The sequence below is a fragment of the Diadema antillarum genome, unplaced genomic scaffold, assembly GCF_040938485.1.
Source record: "Diadema antillarum isolate AM-2024a unplaced genomic scaffold, OU_Dant_1.0 scf00000151, whole genome shotgun sequence".
NCBI classification, from domain to species: domain Eukaryota; kingdom Metazoa; phylum Echinodermata; class Echinoidea; order Diadematoida; family Diadematidae; genus Diadema; species Diadema antillarum.
In genome coordinates, this window is record NW_027271040.1 from 1,570,922 (window position 1) to 1,584,209 (window position 13,288).

Sequence of the window (13,288 nt, forward strand, 5' to 3'; positions counted from 1 at the left end):
CCGACTCCTGCGCCTGCGCACACTTCTATCAACACATCTGGAGCTTTTACTCACATCTCCTTGTACCTCTTGCCCAAACGTCAGTGTTAGGTCCTGCATTGTGGTTTTTGAAGTCCTGCATTGGCCAGGACTTTGCCTTCCAAAACAACAGCATTGATGCTTGGGTTACAAGTATTTTGGTAGTGATCCTAACAATCATCTGGATTCAGGATAGGCCTAGTCTATTTAAACTGTTGAGGATGGTTTGATTTTGCAACAACTATGCATTTCCCACAGACACCTGCCCAAGTGTACTTGGGACTCATCCTCAACAGGTAAAGGATTATCATTGACAAATACATCTATAGGGCCAACAAACGAGGGAGTTCAAGCTGTGCGTATACATGTGTGAGGTGTGCATACGTATGATACGTACTGCGTGCACACTGAGGTGCAGCATGCAGTATAAAGCTGCTGATAAGGTAGACACTGAGACAGGCTTCTTTATCATTGGGAAATAAAGGTGATTGTCAGCATGTGCGTACGAGTACGGAGGAAATGAGCCGTTTCACACGGTTTACCTCTCCAAGCACTTTTCCAGTTTATTAATGTGTTGATTTTGTGTATTTGGTTTAGTTGCACTGTTGATTATCTTTTTGTGAGATTTCATGCCGGTATAATTACAAAATGTAATTCTATCATATCAAAGTTTGATAGATTCTATAAAATTTAAGTCAATCAGCAAAGTGCAAGCTGAAGAGGGTAACTGAAATGCACGATACACTTTTTAAGTACACCATTGCAACCATCAGATCTGAACCTGGAAGTGGATAAGCTGGACACACACACACACATCAATACTTCCCCAATCAGAAATACACTGTAGGCCCTATGTGTACGTACTAGTGTAGTTTACTTTAAACTGCTGAATTTGTGTTTATCTACATAAAACCCCTTAAAATGAGGGGAGGGGGTACGATTAATTTATCGAAACAGCAACAGTCATGTTTACAAAAATAAAAATGTCAACAGGAAAATATCTCAATAGCACAAACTGGTATTTGGTAGCAGAAGTACATCATAGGTTAATATTTTGGAGCATTGACACAGTAAGAATACAATGCTCACCAAAATATCAAGATTGATGAGGTTCCTTTTCAGGGTAATGCACTTGTCAATGTAATGACGCACCCCACTACCCCCGGACATAGGTGCGTCATGGTCATTTTTTGACTGACCACACGGGGTTTTTGACAGACACCACAGTCACTTTTTTGACGGACAAAACGCTGCAAGTGACGAACACCACAGTAACTTTTTTGACGGACAACACGTTGAAAGTGACGCACACCTCGGTCACTTTTTTGATGGACATCCTCGGTACATTTGACGCATCCCCGTAAATACTGAAACGATTTTTGCATACGTTTTATTCAAGCAATTTCATTTTCTTTTGGTTCGTAAACATAATTTGTAAAAGTTTCGGCAAGTTTCCCTTACCATGGCCCTGTAAGCACCGTACTGTCATTCACCGTACATCACGCTGCTGCTACGATATTCCGTACAGTAGTATGTATTCTGTGCATGCAATCCATACATGACAATCACATGTGTGCAGATGCGCTGTGTGTGCGCGGCCATTGCTAGTGCGGTGGATGCATACTGCTGCAGCGCAGTGCAGGTACACACCACGCCACGGCATTCCCGCGAGTATAACTCAGCCTCGTTGCTGTATCACATAGAAATTCGCACAGGAGTTCAGCGTCGCGCGTCTGGTCGGGCTATCCCGCGAGCAGAAAATGGCATGCGGCAGGCAGTTTCTTCTGCTGCCGCTTCTTTTACTGTCAAAAATTCGCCTTTGTCACCACAGAACATAATTTAGACGCACATTGTATTGGAATGTAAACGAAATTTCTTCGATAGCAATGTGTGTTGGTGTTGCATGGCAATATGTAATAGGCACTAAGTGTTCGACAGTGAAGGTTGAACTAAGTTGTTACATCGCTGGTTTGAGATTGAGTATGCATGATTTCGAGTGAAAATGTAAGGAGAAAGGGTAGCTTTTAAATCATTTGCTTGCCAGATTCTGGCGAGCATTTTTCCTTCTTATTCCAAAACGCTTCCCGACTTTGATTTTCACTTGCCGCGGGAAAGCGCTCACTGTAATTTCACTTGCGGTACGTGTATCCGGTACTGGTAGCGTGCAAAAATGCGTGCAGTTTTCCATAGCCAAGTGACATACCATGACGCACCCCTTGGTTCAAAATAATGCGTGTTATTTTCTATAGCCAAGTGACGTACCATGACGCACCCCTCGGTCAAAATTTTGACCGACAATGATGGGATTTTGACGCACCCCTCGGTCAAAAATTTGACGGACAAAGCTGGTAAAATGACGAACACCTGGGTCACAAATTTGACGGACCAAACGAGGAAATGACGTACCCATGTCCGGGGGTAGTGGGGTGAGTCATTACATTGATAATGCTCACATTCAAAAAAGAATTCATAGTGTACAGCGAAACTATTCACAGATTCTGGAGCTTGGTGGAACATGTATCTGGAGGTCAAAGGTGCAATGTATAGTGCTCATGGTTAAGTCAAGTGAATTGTACAATAGTTTTGTCGAAATGGGGATTTCTTTGAATGGAAAATTATGTCAATAACTTCAACTGCTGACGATGAAAGATGCAGGTGTGTACCAGTCCATCGAGCCATGTGACTGGGGAGAGTCAGCGGCGAAGCAAAAGTGAAATCATCCACTGATGAAGTCAGTGTTGTGGGTCTATTTATACGTACAACTGAGTATTATGGATAGCTAGTCACATGTATACCACTGTACTGATTTCATGCCTTCTAAAAATATCATGCTCTGATCTATTTTTTTCCCTCCCACTATCAATGGACTAATAAGAATCTGAGCCACGTGCTGCTCAGGAGAGATTCATGATTGATAGAGCTACTGGTACATTTAATACCACACTTCTCATCATCATCAGTATGATACTGCAGTACACTGAAAACACATGTACAGGAGGTCCTGTTGAGACTAGACAGAAAGATCTGTCTGTACGGAGGACTGGAGTCTTGTGTTTATTTATTCATTTTTGACGTTATCACTCTTCATGCAGTCTCTGCAGAACATATCCCCAATAATCAGATACAGACTGATTTTTTGGTCTTAAGTTGAGACTTGCTATGATTGTGGTTTAGTCTCATCCTTTCTATTCAGCCTTCCTATCAGTGGTGGATCCCTTTATGTTTCATCAAAAACAAGATAAAAAGAAAAAAAAAATGGAACCTGGAAATGGTACCAGAAATATTAGTTGCGCCCCCCCCCCCCCCCCCCCCCTTACAGAATTCTTGGATCTGCCCCTGCCTAGATAGTATTAATTATACATGGCCCTGTTGCTGTACACAAGTGTACACGGGAACACTGTGCTTTAAATTGCATGACGTCAAGTCGGGCTATTCCTTTCCTCTTTCTTTTTGGCGTTACTTTCTTTCTGTTTGTCTGGCTCTCTTCTGTGCTCTCAGTATTTTTGTCTACATTTACATGTATGCAAAACTAAAATGTTTTTCCATTATTTCATACAAACATACACACACACATATGCAACACGGAACAACAATTGAACAAACCTCAAACTGCTTAAACAGCCAATAATGCAAGACTTGGGGCAAGCTGATGAGGGACAGGGAAAAGCCTGTCTTTTTAAAGATCAATGCATTCAGATCAAACCAATGACTGTACTACGCGCTGTCCACCCATTAGAACGTGCACCATAACCGGTAATTTTGATGTGAAAAATAATTTTTTTAGAATTTAAAGAGACAACAAGGACAGAGAGAGATGGAAAAGGGTTTTCACATTGCTTTACAAGCTTGGCCTACATTGAATTTTAATAAAACTGGAGGCAATCCTGGGTTTTAGGTGGCTAACTTAGGCTTCTAACTTTAGCATAGCTATATAATTATGTTATTTACCTCCACTAAAATAAAATTAAAAAAATACCTGGTAAGTCACCAGTGTTCTATACACAATGTAAATCAAAGTGCCGGGCTGAAGTATACGTATTATGCAAATAGTGCTACGGTCAGAAGTGTGATGGTACAAGATTTCGTACGTGATAAAAAGATAGAGGTGCGAAAAGAAACTGTAGGATTTTTTGTTTTCCGGTAGATTTTGATAACAATTAAAAATTTGAAGTGGATTCTGAAAGGTTTGGCTGTGTAATATCTAAGATAAAACTGAAAAATAAACCAACAGCATAGAAACCATAATTAGATTGTTAATCGATCTCATCTATCTATCACAAAACACATCATTGTACAATGATCCATGTGCCTAGACAGAAATATCCGTCTGTCCAGAGGAATCTTTTATTTTCTTGACAATTGTCGCTCTCCTCCATAGGAGGGGATTCCGTGAAGCCAGATGCAGTCTCAGCGGAACATATCCCTGACCACCAGATACAGACCGATCTTTCGGTCAACCGACCACCATGCCCCACAGTTGTAAGTTCAGTCCGGGAAACCCGCTCATGAGGACCGCTCCCGCGTACGAGGACTGCCCCGCCTCATGAGGACCGCCCCCACGCCTCATGAGGCCCGGGGGGAACGCCTCATGAGGCCCCCTATTCACTTCTATTCATCTCACATCTGACGTATAAATTGTTGCAATTTTGCACGGTGATTTTTTGTTACACACACATGTCCACTATCCATGATGAAAAGAAGAAAAAATCCTATCTGTTTTTTTTTTTTTTTTCAAAAATCCGAGTTTTTATCAACCAATGCAGAGCGCCCATTTACCACACGTGTCTAGAAGGGTAGAATTATAATACATAATTTCCTCTTCTCGTCATGGAGAGAGAACAAAAAATCACAGTGCGAACTTGTGATCATTTGTATATCAGATGTGAGATGGATGCACGAGAAGTGAAGAGGAGGCCTCATCCTCATGAGCACTGCTGAGTGCTGGTAGAGGCCAGCCCAGGGAGCATCCTTGATTGAGTACGGTACCCCAGAGCTGTAGCAAGGTGCTCATGAGGGGGGAGAGTGCCTTGTGAGATCGATGAGACGGAGCGGGTTTCCCGGACTGAGATGACTGTACGACTGTGCCTTTAAAAATGAATATTGTACAATTGCTTTATTCCTCTACATCTGACAGTTACCGGCAGCATAATAGCAACACAAATTAACTCACCATTATGACAGACTTCAGGACAAACAAATCTCGACTAGGGTCTCTAGTCTATGAGAAATTCAGCCAGGAAGTGAAGAAATGAAACGACGTTCGAGGAGGATGTCCACGGTTCGTGATCTCCGGCCAAATCCGCTAGTAGACTAGCTACCGCAGCTCGCTCGATCGCCGCGCCGCGCCGCCCCGGGGCCGCTCGCTCTCGACTCACGTGGACATGTATATACAGTAGGTACAAAATGTACGTTATGTAACGTGTACTGTCGGGATACAGTGCATGCATGCCACGTGATAGAGTTCTGTGCCGGGCGCCAGCTACGTTGAATTGGATCGCAGGGCTTCAACCAAGGACAGCTGGTGTAACACCTCTACACTAGGCTCTAACAAATTAGAACCGTTGTATGTTCCCCTAGTATTACGCTGAAAAACAAAAATACTGGGTGGTACACTACAAGTCATGTTTCAAGTGGAGAAAGTTCTAGCCTCAAGCTCTTTCAACTTATGAAGTAGCGAGCGAGGCGAGGTAAGTTGGACATCTCTTCGTTTCACAAATATATTTCACATCCTCAGTCCCGGTGCCTTCATTTCGTGTGTGTGTGCGTGTGCGTGTGCGTGTGTGTGTGTGCGTGTGTGCGGCGCGGTGGGACGGACGTCGGACGTGGATGGATCATACTGCCATTACTGGGATCCATGGGCATTATAATGATGGATATTTACAAGTATGTATACGTAACGTTAGACCTGCCTGCTAGGCTGCTACTTATAAATTATACCACATGTACTCAGTGTTCAGCTTTCTAGCTGCTCCCGTGATCCTAGCCCCGGAGACCTGCCGCTCTGCGGCGGGGTCCTGGCGGCTACCTCGCAGTTTCGTTAAAGTGAGAATCACGAACAACTCCCTATTGCCACATATTCGGCAACTTCACAGGCAATTGTGCACTTCACAAATAAACCATGGCCAAATTTCTATCATAAACACAGTGACAATAAAAAATGAAATATACACTACCCCATTGCCTTGGTTCTTCTCACCAATTTATCTGGAAACTGCAAAATTTTCCACATTTTTTAGGAGTAAGCAGCCTGCCCTAGCGGAGAGCTTTGACAAAGAAATTATTGATTTCTTTGTCATTCCCAAAGTTAGATGTTGGGAGTGATAACAAAGAAAAAAAAAAGAAGAAAAAGAGTAAGGGCAATCCATGCCTGACCACCGTACCTTCATTGGCACATGACACAACTGTAGTTATTTAGGAGTTGCATTTGGGAAAACAATGACAAGTAATTTCTGAATACATTGTGTCCTAGTAATATTAATGTCCTATTTTTCCATGCCTACACAGTTGAAAATCCAATCTGAGTCAGGAGGCACACATCATCCAGCAAACCAGCTGGCACCAACTATGGCTGACCAGGTTACCATGGTGATAGATTGTGATGCTGGAGTGGACGATGCAGTGGCCATCATGATGGCCTTGGGTCAGCCTAATGTCCAGCTCATTGCGGTCACCTGTGTAGATGGAAATGTCTCCCTGGACAAAGTGACCCTCAACGTCCTGAGAGTTCTTCAAAAGTGTGACCATTTGAATGTAAGTCATGCACTGCAGAACATTTGGCAAGAGACAAGTACACAAACAACAATATATACCATTAGCAAACACAACAAGAGCAGTAGAGTGAATTACGTGAAATGTGTAAATTTAAGACCAGCCATGAATGAGTGAATTACTTCCCTTTTTTGCTCAGGGTCAGCTGTGCTTGTACACTCTGTGTTATGAAAAGAATAAGTGCACAAGAGGATATTTATTTAGAATTATTGCAATGAATTGTAAACATTGTATTAAATCAGTGATAGGACGAAATTCTGATCATCAATGTTATACATCTGAATCTTAGTGAATATTGATTGGTTGCATTTACAGTGGGTTATCAGCTTTTGTGATTAAGTGGATATGATACTGGTTGCACTAAACAATGTATGTTGTTATCTTGTCCATAAATACAAAAAAGTTCAATCCATTGAATTTTCTCAAAGAATAAGATATATGTTATTCATGTTCCCTCCTGTTGTGTGATATATAACAGATTTTATATCATTATTTGGTTTTTTTATGATGATATTCATTGGCTTTTTTGTAATTTCTAGTACAATCAAATAAAAGAATGACTTGTCCAGAGAGCATAAGTTTTGGAGACCACATTATCACACTGGCTCCTAAGTGTGATGCATAGTTGCCTCATAGTTTCGCAAATCCCCATCTCTCTCTCTCTCTCTCTCTCTCTTTGAACACTTTCATTTAATGATAATTGACATCACTTGTTTGACTGTCAAATTTGACCCTTCTCTTCATATAACTCAGACCATATGTACTCTACTGCTTTGTTTGTTCAACTTTATGTTTCTTTTTCTTTTTTATTTATTAATTTTTGGAGCCAGGCACCATTGAATGTTTCAACAGATAAGTGGTGCTGCATAAACGCTTTTTCATCACACTCATCATCATGATTATTCAATTTTTCCCCCCTCCTATTAGATACCTGTTTATTCGGGAGCATCTAAAGACATCCTTGGTACAGCAATCGAAAAGAGCGCCGTTCATGGAGTCAACGGTCTGGGGGACATCCCAAATCAGGAGCAACCACCCAGCAAAGATCTGATTCAATCCGAGCATGCCGTGCTGGCCCTGATTCGCATGGTCAACGAGCGACCCGGGCAGATCATGCTGGTGGCCATCGGTCCGCTTACCAATGTGGCCCTGGCCATGAGACTTGACGCAGACTTCTCAAGCAAACTTAAGGAGCTGGTCATCATGGGAGGCAACATCAGAGGTACATTACCTCCTGCCTTTGGAGAAGATTACCCCTCCAGTGGCCTATTCCAAAAAGGGATTTGTGCAAGCAAAGCTCGCTGAAGTCAAATTCTCTTTAGAGGTGACCTTGCTATCATAAAATTATATGCATGTTTTATTTGAAACTCAACTGAAATCTTGTTTTAGGCAGTTCCTCGTTTTACTGGTACCTCATCTCACAATAACAAGTTTTGTCTGATATCAATTATAAATTGTTGTACCTGCAGCTATTCTTTGCAGCTAACCAGTATGCTGTTGTTTCCAATCAAGTTGTTGTTATGGTACCTACAATTAAAGAGCAATATTATTGTACCTGACAAGTTGCTGCCATGGTAAAGGCATATTTTCTTGAAAATCTCGTGGAATAAACTCCTTCCACAATTTTGAAGCAATTGAACTCAAATTTGGTGTACATGATGACATTGAGGTGTAGATGTGCAGGACATTTTTTTTTTTTCTCTGTGTTTGTTGGAGAAATCATTGCCATGGTAACCACAATTTCCCCCAAATCTTGTGGAGCGAACTACTTCTGCAGTGTTTATGCAATTTATTTCAAATTCAGTATGTAGGGCAAATGATGATATATAGGTATAGTTATGCAAGACACTCTTTGTGTTTGTACCTGACAATGTTTTGCCATGGTAACTGCATATTTTCTTCAAATCTTGTGGGGTGAACTACTTCCACAATTGTGAAGCAGTCAAACTCACCAGGTACACACATGTATACACATATACAGACAAACAGACAGACAGACACACAACCTTTTATCAAACTCAGGTTCAATTCTTTTTCATATGAATCTGGGCTGCGGGAGTGGGGGTATCAATCACCATTAGTGATACTTCTAATGTTGTATGGAAATGAATTATATTAAAGAGATATTTGCTTCTTTCACAGGAACTGGGACACGTTTTCCAACCTCTGAGTTCAACTTCACTACAGACCCAACTGCGGCAGAAATGGTTTTAACAGGAGTAAGGTGTCCAACTATCGTTGTGCCGCTTGAAATCTGTCTGTCTCACGCCATTTCTTACGTAAGTGTGGATGCTATTTGGTAGATCCATACCCATACCCATTTTGTATATGCCAACATTGGTCAGAACCAAAGACGCTTAACTGAAAAGACAGGAAAGTGCGCGCTAATCCTGTACAAAACAAATGGACAGCGCGCGGTCCTCATGCGTATTATGCACATCACCTGAGATGCGCTGTCTTTGAAGTTGTTGTTGTTTTTCAAGCGTCTTTGACGGAGTGTAGCCTGAACTCTATTTTTAGATCATGATGTTGCCAAATTTTTACCCCCATGAAATAATCCTTATTACTTTTAAATCTCGTTCTTCAAAATAATCCCCTTAATCAAAAAAAAAAGCTACGACTACAATTTTTAAATCTTTTAAAAATGATAAAAATACCACTACCTTTGGAAATGAATGATGTTCCTAGGTGTACTGAGTTTGTACTTAGCTCTCTCTCTTTTGTATCATCATGTAGGGTTGCCATTTTGTTTCCATTTTTATCATGTGCCTTCGAATCTTGTTAACTCTAAAATATCTTTGATCAGAACTAAAGCCAAACTATATTGTATGCTCGGGATTAACTCAAATAAAAGAAATGGGGTTAACATCAGTTGGTCAATCATGTGCCAAACTTAGGTGTGGCTTTTTCATTACAGTTGAACCTCTCTTTCCGGCCTCCCTTTATCCGGATCTCTCTATTATACGGACGCAATCTCGCCGTGATTTTTTTTTTAAAAATAATTACTAGAGGAAAGGGGGATTCCCAACTCCTTGAGAACTCCTACACAAACACACATGAATTACATATTACTTCCAACATGATTAACATACATTACATCAAATTTCCTTCCAAAGTGCTTACCTTCAGACATTTTAACATCCCCAAACATCCCCAAATCATCACAAGATCATGGACAGATTATGCGCTCGAGTCCTCTCATATCGCATTGCCACATATAGGTCCATACACAGGCGTCGATATGACTAGATAGACATGCATTGTTTGGAGTCATTGGCTGAGCAACGAATGATATTGAACACTCAAAAATTGTTCACGCACAGTACACACACATAGAGAGAGAGGGAGAGAGAGTGTGGGGAAGAGAGCAACCCAATCGCAATGCGCTATCACTTTTTACCTTGGGCCCGGTACAGTATTAGGTAATGTAGCTGTCTGTTACTGAGTGTAACAATGAAAAGGTTGCAGTATGCACATTACTACATGTGGTACTACAATGGGCTACATCAGTACATGTGTATGTATATGTACATGTATAAAGCATTGAGTCTCCCGTATCCGGCCAAATCCCATATCCGGATGAGCCCCGGTCCCGACTTGTCCGGAAACGAGAGGTTCAACTGTAATTGCAATAAAAATGATGAAGCAGATCCTGCTGGTAATTATATGATTGGTTGAGATACATGTACATATGTGACCAGTCACAAAGTTTGCCTGCCACATTATATTGCCTATGAACCCATCATGAATTGTATAATGAATGGTCATCAGCACTTTCAAACACACACACACACACACACACACACACACGCACACTTGTGCATATACAGTCATAGATGGGGCATCATTTGGAATGATTATCAGTACATGGTTACAAAGCAACGATTATAGAATCTAAGGGGCCATTTTGGATTAAGAAAAGCTTGTGATCAGTTGCAAAATTTTATGTTTGTTATTTTAATGCAATTGCCCTTAATGTGTATGCTCGAAAGTTGAGACTTATATTCAGAATTAAACTCTGCATCATGACTTGTGATTAAAAAACAAATGTATATGAAATGAAGTGTTCAGAAGAAATAGAATCTAATGATATTGTAGTAGATTCTTCTTGGATTAAAAAATCAATATGATGGTGTATGCTTGCTCATTTATGGAAGAAAAAGGCTGCACAAAGGATAAGTGTCTTTCTATGATTCCATTCCAAATGCATTTTGTGGTTTGACATTAAGCGATAAATCTGGCTTCTTGTACTGTCCCAGAGAAGGCATTTTTTTTTTTTTTTTTTTTTGCAGAAATAACCTCAGCAATCGCTCTTTTCCTGTCATGTTCCAGGATTGGTTTGATAATCTCCACCAGAAGAGGTCCGCCAGGGCCAAATTCGTGTCCGCAATGTACGACGGTCCTCTACGACGGAGCAAGAAGCTGGGAAGGCCAGCATGCGCCATTCCGGACGGTTGTGCTGTGGTAGTCGCCTCCTGTAGGGCATCCATTCAGGAGGTCTTCCATGTTCCCTGCAAGGTGGAGACGTGTGAAGGACTGACGAAGGGACAGATGCAAGCCCCTTCAATCGTTCGCCCATTTCTCTTTCACTTTGAGGGCCCACAGATTGATATTGTCACAAAGTTTGACATGGACAAATACTACCAAATACTGGATAGTATTGTTAGCTAGGGACGGTGGGTGAAACATCAATCATTTGGCTGAAACTGAATCTCATTCAGACTTCAAATAAGTGAAAGAAATGTTATTGGGTGATATGTCTTTTTATAGATGAAAGTAATGTTGTTAAAGATAAAACTGCCCTATGTTTAAATCCCTATCTACCTCACTTTCAGGGCTCATGTTGTTACTACAATGTAAGTTTGACATGGACAAATACTACCAAATACTGGATAGCATTGTTTGCTAGGGTCAGTGGGTGAAACATCAATCATTTTGGCTGAAACTGAATCTCATTTAGAGTTCAGATTAGTAAAAGAAATGTTATTAGATGATATGCTATTTTGTAGATGAATCTAATGTTGTGAAATTAGAATTAAATGGCACTATTTTTGTCCTTTTCTACCTCATAATCAGGGCTCATGTTGATACTGCAATGTAGGTTTGACATGAGCATATACTACCAAATACCGAACTGCATTGTTTGCAAGGTTAAAATGTCATTCTCTTTGGCTGAAGCTGAAGTTTGATTTTATACCAGGTAGAGTTCATAAAGGTGAAAAGAGTGTTATTAGGTGGTATACTATGTTACAGATATAACTAATTTTGTGAAATTGAAATAATCACTGCACGATCTTAACCCCTATCTACCTCAATGTCTGAGCCCAGGGATTGATGTTTGTTGTTACTTAGCTTGGCATGAACAATATACTGCCAATACTACATAACGTTTGCTCGTCAGGATTGGTAAAATGTCAATCACTTTTTCTGAAGCTGAAGTTCACTAAGAATTCAAAATTATAGTGAAAGAAATTATGTTACATGATGTGCTATGCTACAGATAATGTGTGAAAATGACAGAGGTACTGGACTCAAGAGATATGCCTTCACATGAGTCTTCTATAGAGTCTTTAGCGATACTCAGAATAACATCTGTGTTTGAAAATGTAATTGGGTGTCCTATATCATTAGTGCATCCTGTCTTGCAAATATTGGTGCTTGCCAACAAATTGCCCGTTCCTGAATAAGATGGAAAAAACCTATGCCAGTCTTGTGATCTAATCAGACATCAGTCTCTCTATGCGCCACATGCTTGAAGTTTCATCAGTTTCCGAGTGGCAAACTGCCAATAAACCTGATGAGAGTTCAAGGGCAGAAAACCATTTTACACTGCCAATTGCATCTAGCGTATCATATTATGCCAGGTACCGGTTTTTATGTATACATCTATTCAGGTGGAGACTAACTCGAGACAGAGACTCAGTACACATCTTGTTCCATTCCGGTCTGAGATGCCAATCTGTTTATTCTCGGCCAGCATGGCTGATTATGTAACATGTGGAGTATAGCATATTTACAGTCATGGGATAAAGAGGGTGGGTGGCAGAGGAAATGAGATGAACAGGTGGTGGTGTTTATGTAAGGTAGTGAGGCATGGTGGTGGCTGGAGAAAGGAGTGTCAGGTTGACCGTGAGAAAGACAGGATAGATTACGTTGACCGAAGCATTGATGGTGGAATGAGAACATGTGATGGTACAATTCAGCTTCTTGGCATAATACATCGATATACATGTGCAAACACAATACCGGTATTTGGCATGTGTCTTTTACTGTCACCACATTTATTCCACAGTAATGAATGTATTGTCACATAGAGCCATTCTTCCATTTTTGCCAAGACTATGATAGCAGCCCATGGGCTACCTGAAAGCTTGTTACTTAACCCCACGTTCTTCTGGCTCTTTGTCTTGTCGGTTTATGTCTGCGTGATCACATACGGGTTGTCTCTGTGGTTTGTTGATGTCAGAGCATCCTTTGTACCGCTACTGTGCTTTAAAATGTA

The 13,288-nt window shown here is 40.9% G+C and overlaps 2 protein-coding genes across 2 annotated transcripts in view; one reads left to right on the plus strand and one right to left on the minus strand.

Moving 5' to 3' along the window:
- Positions 1-5,311, minus strand: part of LOC139721832 (peptidyl-prolyl cis-trans isomerase-like 3) — a 35,937-nt gene extending 30,626 nt beyond the window's left edge. Inside the window, exon 1 of the mRNA XM_071633152.1 lies at positions 5,189-5,311. Coding sequence (XP_071489253.1) covers positions 5,189-5,191 — 3 coding nt within the window. The 5' untranslated portion in view covers positions 5,192-5,311. The remainder of the gene's footprint in view (positions 1-5,188) is intronic.
- Positions 5,312-5,569: 258 nt separating this feature from the next.
- On the plus strand, positions 5,570-11,457 carry LOC139721833 (pyrimidine-specific ribonucleoside hydrolase RihB-like). The gene is made up of 5 exons (XM_071633153.1): positions 5,570-5,705; positions 6,523-6,768; positions 7,714-8,008; positions 8,929-9,065; positions 11,119-11,457. The coding sequence occupies exons 2-5, from the start codon at positions 6,583-6,585 to the stop codon at positions 11,455-11,457; spliced, it is 957 nt and encodes a 318-aa protein (XP_071489254.1). The 5' UTR covers positions 5,570-5,705; positions 6,523-6,582.
- Positions 11,458-13,288: the final 1,831 nt, after the last annotated feature.